Source organism: Diabrotica undecimpunctata, chromosome 4 (assembly GCF_040954645.1).
Source record: "Diabrotica undecimpunctata isolate CICGRU chromosome 4, icDiaUnde3, whole genome shotgun sequence".
Classification (NCBI taxonomy): domain Eukaryota; kingdom Metazoa; phylum Arthropoda; class Insecta; order Coleoptera; family Chrysomelidae; genus Diabrotica; species Diabrotica undecimpunctata.
The window spans coordinates 93,100,110-93,123,825 of NC_092806.1; the positions used below are offsets into that span (position 1 = coordinate 93,100,110).

The window sequence follows — 23,716 nt, forward strand, 5'->3', positions numbered from 1 at the left end:
AAGTGGGTCGAGATTTACGCACTTCCCGACCAGAAGGCCGCCACCGTTGCAGATAAGTTGATCCAAGAATATATCAGCCGATTTGGAGTGCCTTTGGAGATACATAGTGACCAAGGTAGGAACTTCGAAAGCGATCTATTCCAAGGAATATGTGATAGACTAGGCATGAAGAAAACAAGAACTACCGCGTATCATCCGCAATCGGATGGTATGGTAGAACGGATGAATAGGACAGTCGGCAAGTATTTGACAAAGATGGTGTCCGATCATCAGCGAGACTGGGACCAATACCTTCCGTTCTTCACAATGGCCTACAGATCTGCTGTTAACGAATCAACAGGCCAGACACCAGCCAGAGTCCTATTCGGACGCGAAATGCGACTACCTTGTGATCTAGAATTTGGGTGTCGACCTGGAGAAGATGTAGCAGGTGAAGATTATGTGACCGAATTACGAAGAAGAATGGACGATGTACATGAGTTGGTCCGTTCCCACCTTCAGATCGCTAGCGACCGAATGAAGAAACGGTACGATACACAAGCCGAAAAGGGTTGCTTTAAGAAGAACGACAAGGTCTGGCTCTATAATCCCAAGAAGCGAAAAGGTTGTTCTCCCAAATTGCAGCAGTTTTGGGAAGGCCCATACCTAATTATGGAGAAGATCAACGATGTCATCTACCGAATAAGCAAGATTCCGAGGGGAAAGCCGATGACAGTACACAATAACCGGCTGGCGTCTTTCGAAGGTGACCACGACGTAGATCAAGAGGTGGAGGTAAACCAAGTCCAAGACGTGTCTGACCTCACGTTTGAGGAATTCATGGGTGCCTATGGAGGTACCGGTAAAGCGAGACATGGTGTTACCACTGAAGAAAAGCAAGATCTACTCGCGCTCCCCGATGACTACTCGCTGGCCCTTACCATCCCGGCCAGTATCAAAGACGCACCAGGGTTGGCATCCGTCTTTCGAAGGAAGTTTGGTCGAGTTGCAGAACTTCAATGCCAAGTGCCAGCTCCCGGTAGAACCTTGAAACTTCAAGATGCATCTCGTTACCTTTTTTACCTGGTAACAAAAGACACTGCCCGTGACCAACCTACCTACCGAGATGTATGGGAAGCCTTACTTCAATTGAGAGAGCACGTACTAGAGTCCGACGTGCAAAAGTTAGCCATGCCAAAGTTGCCAAGAGTGCCGCCAATTAGATTGGAGGTTTTCCGAAATATGGTGGAGGAGATCTTTAAAGACACCGAAGTCCAGGTGTTAGTCTGTTGCAATCCGCATAGTTACTGGTGCGGAGAGAAAACCGTCCCTTGTCATTTTTATACAACTGGAAGTTGTAAAAGAGGGTCCAGTTGCCGATACCAGCATACCGTTCCAGTTCTAGTCTCGACAAGGTTCCAGGAGGAACCATCTTTTGAGAGGGGGCAATGTTACGTTAAAATATGAGTCATAGTATTAACCTGTAAACATGTTTTTATTCACTAATATGTTTTAGATTATGCGAGACCTTTCGACCAGCTGGCATAAACTCCCAAGTAATAAAAAACTGGTTCCATTCGAATCTTCCGGAATTAGGCCTGTCCATTCGAGGCGAAACCAGGTCAATTGAGGTCAACATCCATGGAGTTCTAGAGCAGCTGTTTTCGTATAAATATGAGGGAACTTTTATTTTGAAAACAGTTAATAAAGAAGATTCGCGCTCGCGATATTGATTGTTACGCTCGCCTTTTAATAAATTATGTATATTTAGTGATAAATAAATTAATATCAGTTATTGTGCTTTTTAATAAATTTAGATAAGAACCTTTTGATAAAGACATTATAAATTAAAGACATAACAATTAATAAATTCACAACAATAGTTTAGCTGTAAATTATTAATTGACAAAAAATTTTAAGCTGATTTCTTATATTCGATATGATGAAAGTGCGGATATCTCAAGAAAATACAAATCTAATAACATACCCAGATCAAGAAATAAATATGGATTTTTTATCCGACGAATGTGATTCCGATGCGGAAAATAATGATGCTGTGTTTCTACAGACAAAAAAAAATTAATAACTCGTCTAACACATCCCAAAACGAATTTATAGAGGATGACGACGATTTCATAAAATATCCTAATTATATGCCATCAGCCCGGCTGAGTTAAAAAATGGGTAGGTACTTTTTTGTTTAATTGATCTTAAATTTGGTTAAACTTTGACTCTTTCTTGCAGTTTTCAAATTTAAAAATGCCACTAAGAAAGAGCCATCCACAAATCTGTGACAGCAAACAGTGTGAGAACGATTCGTTAATACTTGAAGAAGTGATTGATAGAGCGGAGAACAGGAATGTTTCTTCAATTTTATTTAAAGAACCGATTGAAAGAGAGAAACGCGAGAAGGACGAATCCCTAATAATACGGAAACTCTTAAATTTTGATAATAAACAAAAAAGTGAAAATCAAATGGAGAAGGAGAGTGAAAAGGAGCAACACACAAGCAGCAGTACTGTAGCTCAAATGATATCATCTCTTGCTCCAGAAGAGAAGGTAAGGACTCAATTAAATTACCATATAAGCAGTATATGGCATCCAAAACAATTTGATACTTTACATTCCCCTAAACTCCAATATTTCTTAAAATAACAATCTGTGAGAAAGCATATAACGTAAGGAAAGAAGCAGAATTGATTTTAATTTATTAGAAATGACATACTGTGGTAAGGTTCTTTTGTCATTTACGTCTCGTCAGACGGTATTTTGTGGCCAATCAAACAAACCAAACTCAGCTACATGTATTAAAAAAGCCTATCTGACTAGTTGTAAAGGACGAGACAACTGAGTCACAAGATGTCGTGTCTTAAGTTAAAATCAATTATGTTTCTTATTTTTAATGTTACTTTACTTAAATCTTTTCTATTTCTTTTAACGTGTTTGATTCATTCTACTTTTTATTCAGCCACTTGTTGAAAAAACGTTGAGAAACAATTACAAAGATCGAAGGGATTTTTGCTTCTATTGCGAAAAGAATGTTTCCGATGTTGCTAGACATATTTCTAAATGGCACTTAGAAGAAATTGACGTAGTTAAAATATTATGTCATAAGGTTCATTTAAAAGAGAGATGATTGGCTTTATGAAACTTAAGGAAAAAGGGAAATTTTATCAGAAATCGGACAGATGCCGCATTAAGTCATGTTAAGAGGCCAAAACTTAAGTCGATAAGTGCAGATCAGTATCTGCCGTACAAGTATTGTTAGGGTTACTATAAGAAAAAAAAAATATTTAGGCATACCAAAATTTGTCCGTCTAATTATGATGAGAAAAATAGCGACGGACAAACTACTTTGCTTCTAACTACACCATCTTCTTAAACATGATGATTTATTATTAAAATCAAAAATTTTCTTTAGAATGCGTGCAGACGACATAAATCTTATTGCTAAAAAAGATCCCGCATTTTGCCAGTACGCATATTCGTACATAAAAGGCCGTCAGAGTAAAGGCAATATTCATTTGGTAAGACAAAATATACGAAGACTCGCAAAACTCTTAGACTTTGCAAGACTACAGAATCCTGATATTAAGAAACTTATAGATATTCTTCACCCAAAGCATTTTCAACTAATAATTTCTGGAGTTAATAAAATAGCAAAATATAACCCAGAAACAGATATTTATGAGTCACCAACGTTGGCCATAAATTAAATGGAACACTTATGAAAAAATGTTGCGACTTAGCATATATTAATCTTGTTCAGATTGAAAACACAAGCGATGAGAGAAAAGAACTTAAAACAAGGAAGAACTTTTGCCGCTTACTAACGACCTCAAGAAACTTAATATTTTTTTGCAAACATCTGCAGAAGAATCATTTCACAAATTGAAATCAAGTGAATATGATTTTAAGACCTATAATTCAGTAAAAGACACACTGTATGCGCAAGTCATTCTTCTGAACAGACACACTGTATGCGAACGTCATTCTTACAGACGGCGACCAGCAGAGGTGGCTCAGCTAAAGGTCCAAGCGTTTAAATCTATTAATTTACTGGGTGAAAATGATAACGAATTTGAAAAATATTTTCCTGAAGCTGAAAAAGTTTTAATAAAAATTTACAGTCATTTAGTTATAAGAGGTAAGCGTGGAAGAGGGGTTCCCACATTGTTGTCACCATCAATGAAAATGTATTTTGGTTTAATTTTGCACTGTAGTAATAACTTTGCATTTGAAAGTGACTTTGTATTTCACACCACTGGAAGAGTGGAACATTTGTTGATGGAACTAAAATTATTCATAAATATGCCAAGAAATGTCAGTTGGAGAGACCTGCGAGTATAACAGCAACAAAACTTCAAAAGCATTTGGCCACCATTATCCAACTTCTTCAATTTTCCAATAATGATATGGAACAATTAAGCAAATTCATTACAAATGACACACATTACAAATGCATTGCAATTATTATCGTTTGTCAAAGTTTATCAAACGGCTAAAATTTCTAAACTTTTACTTTTAATGATGGAAGGCGGAGCAGAAAAATACAAAGGTAAAACATTAGACGAAATTAACATTAACTTAGCTCCTCTCTCTGATGAGGAAGAGGAAGAAATGGAAAATATCTTGGATCCTAATGATAATCTAAACGTCGATTGCGAGATTCCATCTACTTCAGCTAACATAGATAATAATAAAGAACCTCAAAAAAATGGGCAATTTAAAAAAGAAAATATTTATTGATAGAAGACGATCATGGACAAAACAATAAAAAAGAGTTATCGCAGAATACTTTTCCGACATTAAAAAAGAAAGCCTTCCATTGCGGTAGAAGTGCAACACCTTATTGAAGAATATCCCGAGGTAATTAAAGAAAGAAAATGGACATGCATCAAAGCTGTAGTTTATAATATGTATACAGGAAAACTTAAATATTAAACACCCATTTTCTAATATTTTTTAGTTGGTTTTTAATTTTTTTTTCACTGTTTTGAAAGACTTTCTTGTTTTAGTTTTGATCTGATATGTATCACATTATTCTTATGTTTGTATGCAAATTAAATTCATATTACCTAAGCTATAATATATAGTAGAGTTAATGTACCAATGTACCTACTTTTGATAATAAATTAATGCAATACTTTCCTGGTTTATTCTTTTTTTAAATATAAATCGCCGTTAATATAAGCTCATATTTTTGACATTTATGAACTGGAACGTATGGTTTATTTATGATATTAATATGAAGCCTTCTCTGTTAAAATAATCGGTAGATAGGGCGTATTGTTTACATATTTTAGGATATGTACAATTAAGGGAAAGTAAAAATATACTGCTTCTGACTCTCAAGCAAACACATACGAACATTTCCATAAGGAATCCCATTTTACTTAAAACTGGCAACATCTCTTAGGCTCAGGTTTATGCATATACACGTATGTTTGGGTTCAGAATTGACTGAAATAACAAGGGGATGAGGATTATGTCATTAATAAGTAAAATCCTTGTGATCAGTATGAGTTGTGATCAGTATGGATTAAAACTCAACGTTAAGAAAACTAAATATATGATAGTTAGCAAACAAAATTATATACAGGATGACGGTATAAAAGTCGGAGATGCGACACTGGACAGAGTAGAGAAACTCGTGTATCTCGGCAGTAATATCAATGAGAGCTGGGATCCAACCGCAGAAATTAAAAGCCGAATAGAACAAGCCCGAGCTGCCTTTATAAAAATGAGAAACGTACTTTGCAGTCACGATCTTAACATTGACTTTAGAGTTCGAATGACATCCTGCTACATCTTTCCTGTCCTGCTGTATGGAGTGGAAGCGTGGACTCTAACTGAGGCTATCCTTAGACGCTTGACAGCCTTTGAGATGTGGGTATACAGACGACTACTGAAAATAAGCTGGGTCGACAGAGTTAGAAATGAGGAGGTCCTTAGACGGCTGAACCAAACAACACACCTGGTCAATATAGTCAAGGTCCCAAGGTCAAGGTAATCGTGGTCCTGGTAGAAGCAGAACATCATGGCTGAAAAATCTAAGGCAATGGTATGGAAAATCAACTACATCGTTATTTAGAGCTGCTGTCAATAAAGTCACGATAGCGAATATGGCAGCCAACATGATATCCAACGATCGATAACGGTCATGGAACTAGAAGAAGAAGTAAAATCCCCATTTATATATATGTATATATTTAAAAATATTAAAATTTTCTTTTGTAGATATACATTTTTAGAATTAATGAATATAAGCGTGACATAGGCAACTCTAAATACTCTAGATATGAGGTTCAGGATTGTATGGTTTTTCAGATGATTCAGGTATGGTATAAAGATGTATATATATATATATATATATATATATATATATATATATATATATATATATATATATATATATATTATATATATATATATTATATATATATATATTATATATATATATATATATATATATTATATATATATATATATATATATATATATATATATATATTATATATATATATATATATTTTCTCCCAGCGTATGAAGTGAGCCACATATCAAAAGAAACTGCGGTTGAAGTGAGGTCCTGTACAAAGTGAGGTCCAGTATATGGACCTCACTTGGTCAATCAATGTAAGACTTTTTCGTAGACATGTACTGATGGCAAAAACTGTTTTTTTACAAAAAAAAGTGGGACCTCATTTTGTATGGTCCACATCAATTTTTAGTTCAGAGATTTTCCGCATAGAGGCGCTGACTTTGGCGTATATTTTCTAACCATGTATATTCTATGCCCTGTTGAATAACATACGATACACATAGTGAGGACCATACAACTGGCAACATTTGTTCAACCTATTTTAAAACAGTGGACCGTCGAATAAATTCAAATAGTACAAAAATGTATAATACTTTAATCCTTTTTGAGAGCGTAGGCGCAAAATTTCGGTCGAATTATTTTTAACCGCATTTATTTTTTTCGAATCGTGAGAAAACTAATAAGTAGATATTTTAAAAAAATTTAAACTCAGAATAAAAGACTACAGTATTGCCGAGGGCAGAAAGTCCCTTATAATAAACAAAAAGTTTCTTTTGAATGATATATTTAAAATAAAAAATCAGACTAAAATTTTTTTCACCTCTGTGACTTATTAAAATAAATATTATAGAAGTTCTCAGGGACTTTCGATCATAGATAATACAGTAATATTTCATTCTGCGTTTAAATTTTTCAAAAATACTTAATAGTTTCCTCAGGATTCGAAAAAAATGAACGCATTTAAAAACATTTCGAGCGAAATTTTGCGCCTGTGTTCTCAGAAAGGCTTAAAATAATATACATTCTTGTAATCAGTATTTCAAAAGCTTTTAAATAAGGTGTCACATGATGTACTTTCCTATTTAGAAAATCAAAGTTATGCCTGTCACCTGAAATTTTCTTTTATAGAAACCTTTACAAAATTTGCAAGGTAAATAGGACGATATTGTTGCTGGTTCTAGTTCTCCCAATAAAGGTTTTCGCACAGGGAAAACACGATCATTGGTACAACTTTTTAGAAAATTTCCCTTGCTTCTGAGTTTATTAAAAAGTATTTTTCTTTTTTTATTACCAACTGAACATGACAAAATTTCTTGAACTTCAATCTCGGCTTCATGTCTGGTAATATGTCGAGAAAATTTAAGAACTTCTGTATCGCAAAAAAATCAATAGTCTTTTTTATTACATAATCTTTTTTTTTTTTATCTCACCTAAAAAAATGGTAAAAACAGAAAATGTTTTTGATAAATAATAAACATTAAGCATTTCAGAAACTTTAAAATATTTATGCAAAAAGTTAATTGTATTGTACAGGGTGAGTCAAATTAGATGCAAAGTATGGGGATCTCGTAAACGGTAAAACATAGGGAGAAGGGTAAACTGGGGCAAAGTTGCGTAATCAAAAGCGCAATAATTTGACACTAAAAAATCAAGGATATCTTAAGCCGTTTTGAAAAAATTCGCAAAAAACCAAAATTTTGCAATTCGGTTTTTATTTATTTTTGGAGTTATTAACAGACTAAGAACAAAACACTTTTTCATTGTCGCTTCTAATGCTCTATTAAACCGTTATAAAAAATTTTATATCCGACGTTTCGTCTTTTTGGAACCATCATCAACTTCATTTTTTCCCATAGTACTAAATTCAGTTTTCTGCAGATTTGATATTATCTTTTTATTAGAAATTCAACGATATATAAAACTTTATTGCTAGACAACGTTTCGACGCCATAACACTTTATGGCTATAAGGACTTTATAGTAGACCTTATTTAGTGAAAAAAAGTTTATATAAACATAGGTTGTATAATGCTTTTTTTCTGAGATACAGGGTCATAAAGTATAAATATTTTTTTAGTTTTTTGCATATATCTCAAAAATGGTATCTACAATTGACCAATTTTACAATTATTAAAGCGGCATCCAAACTTGTCTAAAATACAAATAAACTCATCTTATCAGTGGTGCACATTGGGGTTACTAGTTGCACAATTTTAAATAGAACTTCTACGCCACTGCATATTTGGCAACATTTCTAAATTTTATTAAATTCTGAATCAATTTTACATAAAAAATGCCTGTTGTAAAAATGTCGTATCTCTTTTAGTTTTTGAGAAAAACAGCAGTTAATCGTTCTTTGCAGATATTTTTTTAAATGTAAAAATTTATCTTTTTTAATATTTGCTGTTGGTAAAAGTTCATAGTAAAAATAATATTAAAAATATTAAATTTTGTACAAAATGTTATTATTCATCAATAAGAATATTATGATTTTTACTATTAACTTCTATGAACAGCCAATATTAAAAACGATAAATTTTAGCATTAAAAAAAAACACTGCAACGAATGATTAACTGCTGTTTTTCTCAAAAACTAAAAAGATACGATATTTAAACAACAGGAACTTTTCATGGAGATTTATAGAAATGTTGCCAAATATGCAGTGGCCTAGGAGTTCTATTTAAAATAGTGCAACTATTAACCTCAGTGCACGTCACTGATTGATAATGTTATGAGTTTATTTATGTTTTCGATAAGTTTGAATGGCCCTTTAATAACAGTAAAATTAGAAGTCAATTGTAAATACTATTTTTGAGATATTTGCGAAAAATATTGTTCTGAAGCTATTTTCTTGTGGCATTTTAAATTAATTACTATTTAACTGGGAATAAGCCACAATTAAAGGTTAAAGTACGTTTATTGACGTTTCAATTTCCATTTTTTCAATTTTCAATTTACTAATGTTTGTATTTTGAGAACGATTTCCGAAGTGGAAATTGAAACGTCAATAAACGTACTTTAACCTTTAATTGTGGCTTATTCCCAGTTAAATAGTAATTAATTTGCGAAAAACTAAAAAATGATTTATATGTTATCACCCCGTATCTCAGAAACAAAGCATTATACGACCTTTGTTTATATGAAATTTTTTTCACTAAATGAGGTCTAGTGTAAAATCATACTTCAAAAAAACAGACTCACCCTGTGTATTATTTTTCCATTTAATTTCACTGAAGATGGTTTTATGAAGTCAAAACGTTGTCTAAGAATAAAGTTGATGATGGTTTCAAAAAGACGAAAGGTCGAATATAAAATTTTTTATAACGGTTTAATAGAGCATTAAAAGCGACAATGAAAAAGTGTACAAAAGCAAATGCAGACAACCCCTATTCCCTATTTAAAAATAAGAGGAGAGGGAAGTGGAACGGTGGGGTTTCGTTATTTCCTTAAAATATAAAAGATACTGCCAAATATCGAAGTGGACTGTTTTCCTTGGCCCACATTGTAACACATAATATTGCAATATAAATTTCGCATTCCTGAACTATCACTGTATCCTCCATTTTGATTATTATTTTTCTCAACTAATGCCATTTTCAAAATTGTTGATTTCCTATCCATCTTTAATGTAAATTATTGAAAAATATAAAACTATTTCTTTGAGCTAGTCTCCGACAAGTCTACCGTGATTTGATGCTTAGGTACTAAAATGTTATAAAATTAACAAACAGTACGAGCAAGAACAAAGCGAAATCCTTCTTATAACTACAAGTTATACTGAAACATCTAAACAATAATTCTTACTGTGTTATACAGAAAAAGGCGGTAGAAACCACTAATCTCATATTTATCGACAACACTGTAGGGTCCTCACTTGATGAGTTGTAAGGAAATATACACGTAAAGTTGTCCTCTCTTTGTGTGCATAACTAAAAAATATATACAGTCTCACTTTAACAGCTGCGTATAATGGCCTCACTTGGGTGGCAATATACTTGAACAATACGGGACACATACACGTAATTTTTTTTGTGTATATTGCTCATTTTTTAATTGCTATTTACTTGTCAAGGTCACTATGAAGAGTTGAATCGATTATGTCTACGTTTTCTACTGGTCCTCACTAAGTGCGTGTATTGTCAGGACCTCACTTTGATATCTGTGCATAATTATATATATATATATATATATATATATATATATATATATATATATATATATATATATATATATATATATATATATATATATATATATATATACACTTGAGTGCAAAATAATCAACTCAAAATTATTTTGTCAAAGTACGTCTCCTGTTTCAATCTAAAAAGTGTAAATTTAAAAATATTTAGTGTACAATCATTAACCTTATTATTGAGTTTTAAAATTTTTTTGTTTTTTGGTGAATTGGATGACGCATTACAAATAAATAATGCAACACGTAGAGAGGGGGTCAGAATTTGACTTATTTGACTTATTGAACTCAAAGAAGAGCTTAGAGAGGTCCGAGGTGTGGTGACCAGCATTTGGACAGTCAGAAGGAGACTAAAGACAGCCAACCTGACACCAAAAAGGACAGCTACGGGTCCCAAGCTAACTGCAGCCCAGAAGCAAGGGCGATTAGAATTTTCTCGCGAACATCTGGACATCAATGGAGTCAGGTATTATTCTCCGATGAAAGTAGGATCTGCCTACATGGCAACGACAAGAGGCGTCGAGTCTATGGAAGGCCAGGAGGGCGATTTGCTCAATTTTGTATACGAGAAATTGTCTCATGAAGGCGGTTCTTGTATGTTTTGGGCAGGCAGTTCTATGGATGGGAAAACTGAGTTAATTGTCGTGCCTGGTGGAGGACGTGGAGGAGGTTTAACGGCGGATCGTAACATCAGAGACATTTTGCAGGAACATGTGGTTTCATACGCGGTATTTATTGGTGATGTCTTTATTTTAATGCACGATAATGCACAATGCCATATCGCACGAGTCACCACCACCTATCTATCTGAGATCGGTATACCTACAATAAATTGGCCTGCGTTAAGCCCGGACATAAATCCAATAGAGCATGTTTGGGATGAGCTTAAACGAAGGGTCCGGGACAGAAATCATGCACCAAGGAGCATAATAGAATTGAGAGCTGCGCTTAATAATGGATGGGAAGCAATGCCTCAAGAATTTATTACAAAAGTCATCCGATCTATGCGAAATCGATTGGAAAGTGTAAATAGGAGTAGGGGTGGTAATATCAAATACTAAATAATTAAGAAATTCATGTTGCAATTAATGATTTCTCTGTTCATAACGTCTTTCTTGCCTTAGTTCCAATGATGAATATTTAGGAAATTCTGTTTGTATTGCATATTGTTTTTATAATGCGTCTTCCAAATAATGCAATAGCAGTTTTTGTAAGTTCAATAATAAAGTTATTGTTTGCACATTACATTTTTTTATTTTCATACATCTTACATTGAAAGAGAAGGTGTAATCTCAAATATCGCGTTTGAGTCGATTATTTTGCACAAGTGTATATAGATATATATATATATATATATATATATATATATATATATATATATATATATATATATATATATATATATATATATATATATATATATATATATATATATATATATATATATATATAGGAAAGGGCTTTAGTGACTAGGTCATTATTAATATATATGGATATTTTGGGTTTTGTTGTCAAATATTAAATACTTTTTAAGAAAACTTTCATACAAAATGGTTCTTTACTTTCGTTTAAAATATGAAACTTACTATACTCTTCGCGCATCATCCAAGCCATATTTCGCTGGCACAGTGCTCCAGGTCTATTGTAGTCACAAGCAGCACAAATTGTTTCGTCTACCATGGCACAAGGTTGTAATCTATTGGTTAAAATAATATTGGGATACATTGCACCAACGTCTAAGTGGTATATCAAGGGTCGTTCCAGTCTCATGGGAGAACTCTAAAAAATTATTTATTTATAATAATAGCAAATCATTTTTTAATTTAAATATATACAATAAAATTCGTCAATTTACTATTTTTATTGGGAATAAGTCACAATTTTACTTTAAAATACGTTTATTTGACGTTTTGATTTTTAGATTATTTGCAAATTTGTTCCTATTATGTAGAGATAGTTCAAACACTCATGACCATGGAGCTGCGCGAAGGCGGAGTCAAATTCACGTAAAGGCAGAAAGATTCAATTGTAAGTGGAATTATACAGTGCATAGTACAATGCGTTTCGCATGGAAGTGGGGACTAAACCAAATTTCGTCTACTGCGCCGTGGTCAGGAGTGCTTGCACTATCTCTAACCAATAATACATTGCAAATACTACTGTTGGGGGGAATGAAGTAAGAAAATTAAAACAGTCAAACCATGGACGCATAGATAAAGAAGGACCGGGCTATTTACATCTTTACTTGAAGTCATGAGATCGTCACAGTCATAGGCACAAATCCCTAATTTGACGTTGTCAAATTATTTTTTTTCAAGTCAATCTTCGAAATAATTTTCGATTTTTAGTATAATTTATTTTTAATTTATAAATAAAAATGTATTATCTAGTTAGTATAAACTATTTTTAGATATACTCATTTTGCAACCAAGGAATTAAAAGAAAAACATTAATTATTTAATTTATTAATAGAAAATATATTCTGATAATCTTAAATTTTTGTAAAACTTGGCATCATTGGTAATATAAACCAATCGTAGCGATTTGAGGAAAGTGAACATGGCGTTGTATTGTTTACCTTTGAGTTGATAATTTCCTTTTTGTGACATTTTAGTGAATTTGTTAATATATTTTAAATTTTAATTGAAGAATAGTTAATAGTTAAGTGTAATAATGGTGCGTAACTGTTTTGTATGCAGGAAAACTGAATATTTACATCCAGAACTGTCATTTCATTTGTAAGTATTATCAAGTATTATAAACATTGGAATTACGTCCATGGGCGTAGTACAGGGATGTGATATTACTTAATTCTTGACATGAATTGGAGTTTAATTTTGTTAAATAAAGTAAATTTTATAGTATTATAAATACATTTATTTATTTTTTCTAATCTACACTATAATTGCTATAAATATAATAATTTCAATGAAATATCATATGCAGGTTCCCAGTAAAGAATCAACAGATGCTGGATATGTGGTTGTCTATGTTCGGCTTAGATAAAGAACAAATAACCAAAACTGCCTTGGTCTGCTCAGAACACTTTAGAAAGCATGATCTAATTATACAACCAAGTGGACGGGTTAATTTAAGGAAAGGAACTGTTCCAATAAATATTTATCATAAATCACCAGAACCAAGGTAACTAAACGAATTTCTATGTAATTTACCATACAGAGTATAATAAATACTCATATACAGGGTGGTCCTTAAGTAATTGTACAAAAAGAAACAGTAGATTCTACACTTTAAAATATTACGATTTAAGCCAAGTTGCTTTTATAAAATGTTGATATTAAGAAAGATACAGGGTGTTAAAGTGCAAAATTAAAATTTTATTTTTCGCTATAACTTTCATGTTTGTAAACATTTATGTATAAAAATTTACAACTGGGTACTTTTAAATATGAGAAATTATAATTTAATGCACACTTTAATTTAACTGATAGAGGGCGCCACTTATGCCACATATGTGGTATAAATTTGCACTTAACTTATTTGCTCTTTAAGTTACCTGTATTTGGGATAAAAAATATTAAAGATATATTATTTTAACAAAAAAAAGGTATACTTGTTAATAACTTTAAAACTCAAAAGTTTCTGAGATAATCGCATTTTAAAAATCAGCTGCATAATTCTGATCTAAGGTAATTATTCCAGGCATCGAAAAAAAAAATAGACAAAAACATTAATACTGCTGAATTTTGGTATAAAATACTTTTAACTAAAGTTAATAGTTAACGAAATATTAAATAAAATAAATATATCAGCAGGATAATTAATAATAGGATTTGACAAAATAACAGAATAATAGGATTTTACATCAAACATTTTACGTTTTATGTTAAATTAGAATCATAATCAAAACATTTTGTTTACAAACCAAATTAATAAATAGTTAAACTAAATAACATAACTTTTTGCCAAAGTAAGTGCTCGATATGTCATCCATTTTCTTTAATTCATTTGTCAATATATTCCATAAAAGATCGTCTCATATTAAATAGCATCATTGGTTTTAAAGAAACTGCTGCAGTATTTATTTCTTCCCATGGTTGGTTGCGAATGTTTATGGCATTCTTATAGACATGTTGTTTTAATGCGCCCCATACACTAAAATCAAGCGGATTAAATTCGGGGCTCCGTGGTGGCTATAATGTATAATGGATGAATATATTATTTTGGATACATATCCAAACCTTATGGTATATTATGGAACTACATCTTATTTGTCGCAGAAGTTAAATAATGTATTAAACTGTGATGTATCTCGTTCATTGGTTACTTATATACACACGGAATAACCTATCGATGACATTCCTTATTTATATGATTACATTACAGCTTACGAGTAACTATAATTACATCTCGAACAAATGGACTATTATGATTTACTAACGAACTAATATTATGCTGAACTAAATTGCCTGTGTGTTTACTATATTTATAACAATATTGGTTATTAGGACAACGCTGATGTTTTTGTAAAAATGCTGGGTCTTTCAGGTTAGATTTGTAGTAAAAGTATTATGAAACAGGACACATATGTGTTATTCAATACCTGTGCTCTAGTTTCTATTTGTCCTAATAAAAAATGGGTGAACAATTTACGTAGTGAATAATAAGTATTCTTTTCGGATTTTTTATGAATTAAATAATTATATCAATATCTCACCACAGTGTCAAGGAATATGACTACCACGACCAATCCAACGTTCAGAAAAGTTGTATTTAAGTATGTTCTAACTGCCTTCTCTCTAGAATGTGGTGCTGTAGCATCTTGCATAAACCACATATTTTGGGTTTTTAGCACTTTACAATATAGAAAAAGTTATACAAGGCCATTATAGAAACTTAAGAAGCGATAGCAAATGGAAATTGTAAACATGATGACGGCCAACGTCTGAATACGGCACCTAAAGAAGAAGATGAAATATATTTTCTCCAATAAGACATTTACCACCCATAACAAAGCATTTTGTGATGTTACATTATTATCTTTGAGTTGTTTTAATAAGAATAAACTATGAATTATGCTTATCTACAGGTATTCAGTGCTTTACCGCATAAATATTAAACTAAGAATTATTGTGCAGCTGACTTATAAAATGCATTTATCTCGAAAACGGTTGAATTTTCAGGTTACTAACAAGTATACCTTTTCTTTGTAAAAATAATGTATCTTTGATATTTTTTATGATAAATAGAGCTAACTTAAAGCAAAAATTTAAGCGCAAATTTATGCCACACATGTGGCATATGTGGCGCCCTCTATTAGTTACAGTAAAGTAAGTATAAAATTTTAATTTATCCTACTTAAAAGCATTCAACTGTAAATTTTTGTCCAAAAACATTTACAAATATAAAAGCTATAGCAAAAAATAAAATTTTAAATTTCCACTTTAACACCCTGTATCTTTCTTAATATCAACATTTTATTAAAGCAAGTTGCTTAAATCGTAATATTTTAAAGTGGAAAATCTACGGTTTCTGTTTGTACAATTACTTAAGGACCACCCCGTATATTCCATAATTATGATAGCATATCTTTTTTCTTTTTTTTTATTAATTCAATGTTTTAGTTCTACAAACGATATGGAAAATAAAGAAACAGCTTCGAGTAGTATTGATAAGGATGATTTTTATGGACCTTCAAAAAGGTGAGTTTGTATCGAATTTGTTTATTAAATTTAAAAATAAAATCTGAATATGGATTTTGATTACTTATTTCATTTTAATATTAAAATTACTCACACTATTTTAGGAGTTTCATTGATACTGACGAATGTAATATGGAGACAGACTTGGGCTTTAATGTAAAATCTAATTCTCCTAACCTGTTAAAAAGAAGGTGAGTTTTGGCTTAATTTTGTATGAGATTATTTCAACCTTAAACCAATTTTAATATTTTTCTTTAATGTACATAAATTGAATATTCTAGATGTTTAAATGCCAATGAAGAAAACAAGGAAAATATAGATATAGAAAACGCATCTTCGAGCACAATTACAGCATCAGAAACTGAAACTGTAGAGTTGTTACTTGGTGATAATACTTTTTCATATGTTCCACGTAATATTTATAAAAAGTGAGTTTTCCGTGTAATTTATAAAAACAAGGATTATAACTATAAAAACCTAATTATATGTTTTAGAAATAAAACCGTTGAAGACATGTCTAGCAGCTATTTTTCAACACCTGAAAAGGCCAAGAAACATTTTAGAATGTTAAAAAATACTGTTAAGTGTCAAAAAAGTAAAATAAAGTATTTACAACAATCTGTAAGAAGGCTGAGAACAAAAATTACATCTCTAGAATCACTTTTAACATTATTGAAAAAAAAGCTATTGCTTAATGAAAACTCTGAATGGCCATTGAAGGTTAGTGTTATTTAATTTGATTTTTAATTAATAATAATATATTATTTTTTTAAGGCTTCACTACCAGGGGCCACTAACGATATTTTTAAAAAAAATGTTAAAAGGTCCAAAGAAACAAAAATATACTCCAGCCTTAAGAAGTTTTGCACTAACATTGTCATTTTATTCTATGAGAGCATATAAATATGTTAGGAAAACATTTAACCAAACATTGCCACATCCAAGAACAATTTCAAAATGGTACCAGTCCATAGATGGTAAACCTGGATGGACACAAGAAGCATTGAACACGCTGAAAATTAAAGCAAATGAAGCCCAAATGGCAAATTCAAAAGTTCTTTGTAACCTTGTGTTGGATGAAATGTCTATTCGGAAACAAATTGAATGGACTGGAAGTAAGTTTTGCGGTTATGTGGACATTGGAACAAACCTTAATAGTGATGAACTTCCTGAGGCCAAGGAGGTATTGGTTTTTATGTTGGTTAGTTTAAACAGTTCGTGGAAGATACCCGTTGGGTATTTTTTATTAAATGGAACAACTGGCTCTGAGAAAGCAGCATTAGTTAAAAATTGCTTAGAATTAATACATGATACTGGTGTAGTAGTTACATCAATGACATTTGATGGTTACCAGCTAACCTTCGAATGGCTACCGAATTAGGAGCAGATTTCAATATATCTTCCATGAAAACTTATTTTCAACATCCTGTTACTGGAGATAATATATATTTGTTCCCAGATATATGTCACATGCTCAAATTAGTAACTGCTTGGGATCAGAAAAAATTCTAGAAAATGGAAATCAACAAATTAATTGGGCCTACATCAATAAATTGGCTGACTTTCAGTATAGTGAAGGTCTTCTTGCCGCCACAAAACTCAGAAGGAGACATATTATGTGGGCAAAAGAAAAAATGAAGGTAAAAGTAGCTGATCAAACGCTCAGTAAAAGTGTAGCAGATGCTCTTTTGTATTTGTCAAAGGACCTTTGTATACCTGAATTTAAAGCAGCAGAAGAGACGGCTTCTTTTATTCAAAAATTAAATGATGTTTTTGATATATTCAATTCTAAAAATAGATTTGCAAAATATTTTTATAAAAAACCTTTATCTCTGCAAACTAGGGAGCCATTTTTTAAATATTTGGATGAATTTGAAAGCTACATTCTTGGTATTTCTTGTGGAGGTATTCCAATTTTGCAGTCTAGGAAAAAAACAGGTTTTTTAGGTTTTCTTGTTTGTATCAAAAGTTTAAAAGGAATATATCAAGAACATGTTGAAACAAAAAATAATCTCAAGTATATTTTAACATATAAACTATCTCAAGACCATTTGGAGCTATTTTTTGGGGCAATAAGGAGCAGAGGGGGTTTTAATAATAATCCTACTGCAAGACAATTTGAGGCAGCTTATAAAAGAATAATTGTTCATCCCGAAATCAAAGCTGGGAACACTGGTAATGCAGTTAATCTTGATTCCACATCAATATTGTTTTGTAGTAGTAATAGAGTGACTTTAAATAATGATCTAGATGACAATTGTAGGACTGATGAATATATTTCTTTTGAGAGGCAATTGGAGGAAGACATTCGGATGTCAAATTTCAATAATTCCACGGCTTGGGATTTGACAGACTACGTTCAAGATATTGTCACTTACATAGCAGGATATGTATCAAAATGCTTAAAAAATATATTAACATGTTCAAAGTGTCTTCGTCTGATTGAAAATGAGCAATCTCTTTCAACATTGCAACGAAGAAAAGAATATAAGAGTTTAACAAACTCATCAGTTTTAGTCACTGAAATCTGCAAAATTGCGGAAAAATATTTCAGATTTTTAGACAAAACTCAAAATATTTTTAATAAGAAAATTAAAAATTTAGTCAATGTATTAATTACAAATTCATTGAAAAATATTCCACGCAATGTGTATAATTTATTTGGTGATCATTTTTATGATGAAGATCCAATTGACAGTCATTCTGCACAATTGGTGAAGTTGATATTGGAAAAGTATTTCAAAATTAGAATACATCATGCTACGATAAACAAACTTGATTCCACAATCATCAGAATCAGAAGCACTCTGACTAAAACAGTTCTATTTAAAAATCAATGAGGTGCTTTATCATTTTAATTTCTCATTTCTATCATAATTATGATTGCCATTTAAAATTTCCTTTTTCTGATACTATACGAAAACCAAAAACCTAATTTAGATTTCCATTTTTTATTTCATTAAGGTGTTTGGAATTAATCTAATCTTGCTTTAACACCGCGTTGTCTAAAATTTTACTTTGCTTGAGACTTTCACAACGAACTTTCACTCTCTTACATTTCAACTGCATTAAATCAATACAATAAAAAGAACCACCGCGTTATGGTGATACACCGCCAGTCGAGGGAAGGAATAATCCGAAGTAATTTGTAACTAATTTCTTGTACCCAGCCTAATTTCTTGTACCCAAAAGCAAATCTTCCTGCCAACTAATTAACGATCCCTTTGAAAAAGGTATTTTTCCAGAGTGCCTAAATATTTAGTATTTCTCTTCATAAGAGTGGTAAAAAGTCGAATGTCTGCAACTATAGACCTATTGCCTTACTACGGTCCTATAGAAAATTATTAAAAGATTTATAAAAACCCGTCCTTTCTCGTTGAAAACAACATTTTATCACGAAGTCAGTTCAGCTTTTTATCTAATAAATGTACCAGTGATGCTATGTTTTCTCTACTACATGAGGTCTAACAAGCACCAAACAATAATTTTTACACTGCCACTGTTTTTTGTGACTATGCCAAAGCTTTTGATTGTGTAAATTACGACATTTTAATAAAAAAACTAAATTTCTACGGAATTCGAGGTATTTCTTTGAATTGGTTCCAATCTTGCTTAAGAAATAGGGAACAAATAGTTAGAGCAAATGATACTGACTCTAGTCACAAAAGCATTGTATGTGTAGTACTGGGTCCTCTGCTTTTCGTTATATTTATAAATGATATCACTAACTTAAAAATCGATGGAAAATATTTTTCTTTTTGTTGATGATACCAGTATTACCTGGAGCAACTCTAATATTGTAACTCTTCATGCAATTATAACTTCTGATCAACATAAAATAGAAACCTGGTCCGACTCTAATTTACTCTTTTTTAACGTGAATAAGCCAGTAGCATTATCCTATAAAGGAGCTCTTCAACCCTTGCTTCTCAATAACAGCCAGATCAGTATCGTTGATTCTGTAAAATTTCAAATATTTTTACAGACAGCAACTTTAAATGGTTTCTTTAGATCGATTTGTAGGTAAGAAACTAGTCTCAGCCTTCTATGCAATAATATCTGTTTCGAAGGAAATCAATTTAGCATCTTCCAAAATAACATATTTTTCTTTGTTCGAGTCTCATCTTCGCTATGGCCTTCCTTTTTGCGGTTCTAGTACAGCTGCCCAATCTAATGTTTTTAAATTACAAAAAAGAGCAATACGGTATCTTTTTGGCCTCAGAAGAATAACACATTGTAGAAGCTACTGCAAAAATCACGGGATTTTAATTCTTCCCTCTTTGTATATTCCAGAAATTGTTTTCTTAATTGGTATACCCTATATGTTTTTCCAGCAAGACCCAATCATGACTACTCCACCAGAAATTCAACCTTGGATTGTGTATTTATCGATCCCGTCCACTGAGTCAGTAAAGAAATCTATATTATATTCGGCAAAAAAATTAAACAATTATCTCCCTTTGTAACTTAAATCTACAACTTCTTTCCTTAAGTTCCGTAAATTGACAAAAGGCTATCTATCTGAAGGACCATATTATTCAGTGGAAGAGTTTCTTAACGAGAAACTAAGAAATTTCAGTATGTTTAGGTACAAGCAACTAAAGTATTATATATATTAATTTATATTTAAATGGGAATAAGCCACAATTAAAGGTTAAAATACGTTTATTGACGTTTCAATTTCCACTTCGGAAATCGTTCTCAAAATACAAACATTAGTAATGTTTGTATTTTGAGAACGATTTCCGAAGTGGAAATTGAAACGTCAATAAACGTATTTTAACCTTTAATTGTGGTTTATTCCCATTTAAATATAAATTAATTTAAAATGCCACAAGAAAATAGCTTCAGAACAATATTATATATATATATATATATATATATATATATATATATATATATATATATATATATATATATATACCGATTCGGCAAATTTTCAACTACCGTATACGTTATTCAGTATGTGGAACAAAGATAACACTTAATTGTTTGAATACGAGTGAGACACAATCCACGCACTTGGAGTAGCGAGTCTAATTTTTAAACAGTGTTGCGAGATTTCTGTAACATAACTCCTTCTAAAACATTAGTCGGATACATGAGTGTAACATAATGTTTAAATCCACTACAGTTCATTGTAGAATGAAAATTAATATTGCCCCAACAAACCTTACATGAACTAATCATGTAAGTATTATTTTTTAAACGATTATATCATTACTTCATTAATTAACAAAGAATACTGAATTGAGAAATTGAGATGCGACAACAGCGTGAGCTAAATAAATAACGCACTTCAGTAGACAGAAAAATAGTATAAACCATTTGCCCTCTCTACCACTTCCCCTTAAAAGAATAGGCGGTCCTTATCTGTACAGCAGGTTTAAGGTCAATAAGGTAAGGTAAGGTCTATTTATTTGATTTTTAGCTGTCGTGGTAAAAGGTTGAAAACAAATAATTAACATGCCAAGCGTATACAGTAGAACCTCGATAAGTTAAATTCCAAGGGAAAAACCAAATATTTTAAGTTATAGAGGTTTTAAGTTATCAAGGTTCTAAGTTGTGCTGGATTAATATAGGTCAGAAGTTCATTAAAATATAGGCATTTATTATACACTACATTACTACATACACTACATTCATTTATTATATTCGTTACAAAAAGTTAGAGCAATAATTAAAGGTATAGTCTACTAAGAAAAGTCTGTGATTTTCTTTTGTTTTAAACAATTCATAGATTCTAAATCGATTTGATTTTCAATAACATAGAGAAGAAAATACGTTATCTTTTATGTTTCTACACTGCTCTATAAATGATCGTACAGTCGTTATAGCACTCTTGCTTCGTTGATTGATATGCTCTTAGATGAAGTTTGTGGGTCGTCATTAAATTCATCGTCTTTATAACTTTAAATACAGTACATGTTGCTATTCCATTATTCAGGATCATTATTATCTTCCTCTTCAAAATGATTTCTTGAGGTTCTGAAGAAAAACCACAGGTTCTAAAACAGTTTTTCACTGTGAGGAGTGTTACGTTTTGCCATGTTTTGTCCACCATCCTCATTACTTGAAGAACATTGATAGAAGAAATCGTATTTTGCTCCATATCAGCTATCATTTTTCTAACAACTTCTTTTCTGTATAATGTTTTAAAATTTTTAATGATACCCTAATCCAAAGGTTGAAGTTGTGTTTGGTGGAAGAAATTGTACTTTGATTGCCTTTAATGGTGGTATGTCCCCGTGTGCTGTTCAGTTGTTGTTGTTGTCACAAAACAATTTTTCTATTTCAAGTTGCCCTTTGCTAATCTATATTAATCAGCCATTTTTTAAAAAGTTCTGCTGTCATCCATGCTTTTTTATTGGCTTCATAATCCATGGGTAGTGATTTTAAACCTGCAAAACACCGAGGTTTTTTTGACTTACCTATATAATTAAAGGTTTGAGGTTTTCTGTGCCCGTAGAATTTGCACAAAGCAGAATCGTAAGTCGTTCCTTGCTGTGTTTTTCTCCATGACATTTTTTATTTTTGAATGTTAATGTTTTTTCGGGAAGACATTTAAAAAACAGACCAGTTTCATCAGCATTAAAAACATCATTGGGATCATAATTATTCACTAAATTATGCAATTTCCATTGAGATTTCCATTCTTGGCAGACTGATTTGCTTACGCTCGTACTTTCGCCGCACATTTTTTTAAGGCTAAATCATTCGTTTATTGAAATTCTCTAACCAGCCATTGCTGGCTTTAAAATTATCGATTTTTAGTGAATTAGCGAACTCTACAGCCTTTTCTTTCAGTATGGGTCCACTGATACTGATGTTTTTGTTTCGATAATGTTTTAACCACGTAAACAAACACTGTTCCAAATTAGGGAATTCGGCAATTTTTGTCTCCTGATTCTTGTTTTTTCAATAGTTCGGTTTCTTTTTTTATGATGATTGATAATATACTCTCGTGTATTCCAAACAGGGCCGCAACTTCTTTTCTTTTGAATCCATTTTTCACTGCTTCTATAGCTTTTAATTTATCAGCATATGTTAGCGTTGTTAATTTTCTTTTTGAACTCATTTTAAGCAAGGTATCACACAGTACCTAAATCGATGTTTCTAGAACAGTGATCAAAACTTATGATACAGTAAGCTGTTCAGCTGTCATTGGTAAACAATTTTATGTTAAAGAGATTGTGAAAACATTTCTTTAAGTTACTGAGGGCCAATATTGATATTACTTATTTAAGTTATCGAGATTGTGTATTTTAAGTTGTAGAGGTTTTGGGCTCCGATGGGAAGGGAACATATAATTTTTTGAAGTTATAGAGGTTTTTAAGTTATTGAGGTTTGACCTATCGAGGTTCTACTGTATTTTCAAAAAGAAAAGATTCAAATGGTGAAATGGTATTATGGGAACCATTCTATTGTAGAAATAATACAGTTATTTATTACTGCTTTTTAAAAACAATAACTTTTTAAAAAATATTTTCCGATGAATCTTCATTCACAATCCATAAACGTCATAATCCATCTGTCGTCCGCTATTGGTCTAGA

General features: G+C 31.6%; 2 protein-coding genes across 2 annotated transcripts in view; one reads left to right on the forward strand and one right to left on the reverse strand.

Annotated features, from left to right (window-relative positions):
• PolE1 (DNA polymerase epsilon catalytic subunit 1) overlaps positions 1-23,716 on the reverse strand; it is a 323,060-nt gene that overhangs the window by 197,131 nt on the left and 102,213 nt on the right. Inside the window, exon 9 of the mRNA XM_072529917.1 lies at positions 12,086-12,278. Coding sequence (XP_072386018.1) covers positions 12,086-12,278 — 193 coding nt within the window. The remainder of the gene's footprint in view (positions 1-12,085; positions 12,279-23,716) is intronic.
• Positions 12,947-17,510, forward strand: LOC140438312 (uncharacterized). The gene is made up of 7 exons (XM_072527993.1): positions 12,947-13,237; positions 13,446-13,643; positions 16,085-16,162; positions 16,267-16,353; positions 16,444-16,590; positions 16,657-16,882; positions 16,937-17,510. Exons 1-7 carry the CDS (start codon positions 13,173-13,175, stop codon positions 17,063-17,065), a joined length of 930 nt encoding a protein of 309 aa, XP_072384094.1. The 5' UTR covers positions 12,947-13,172; the 3' UTR covers positions 17,066-17,510.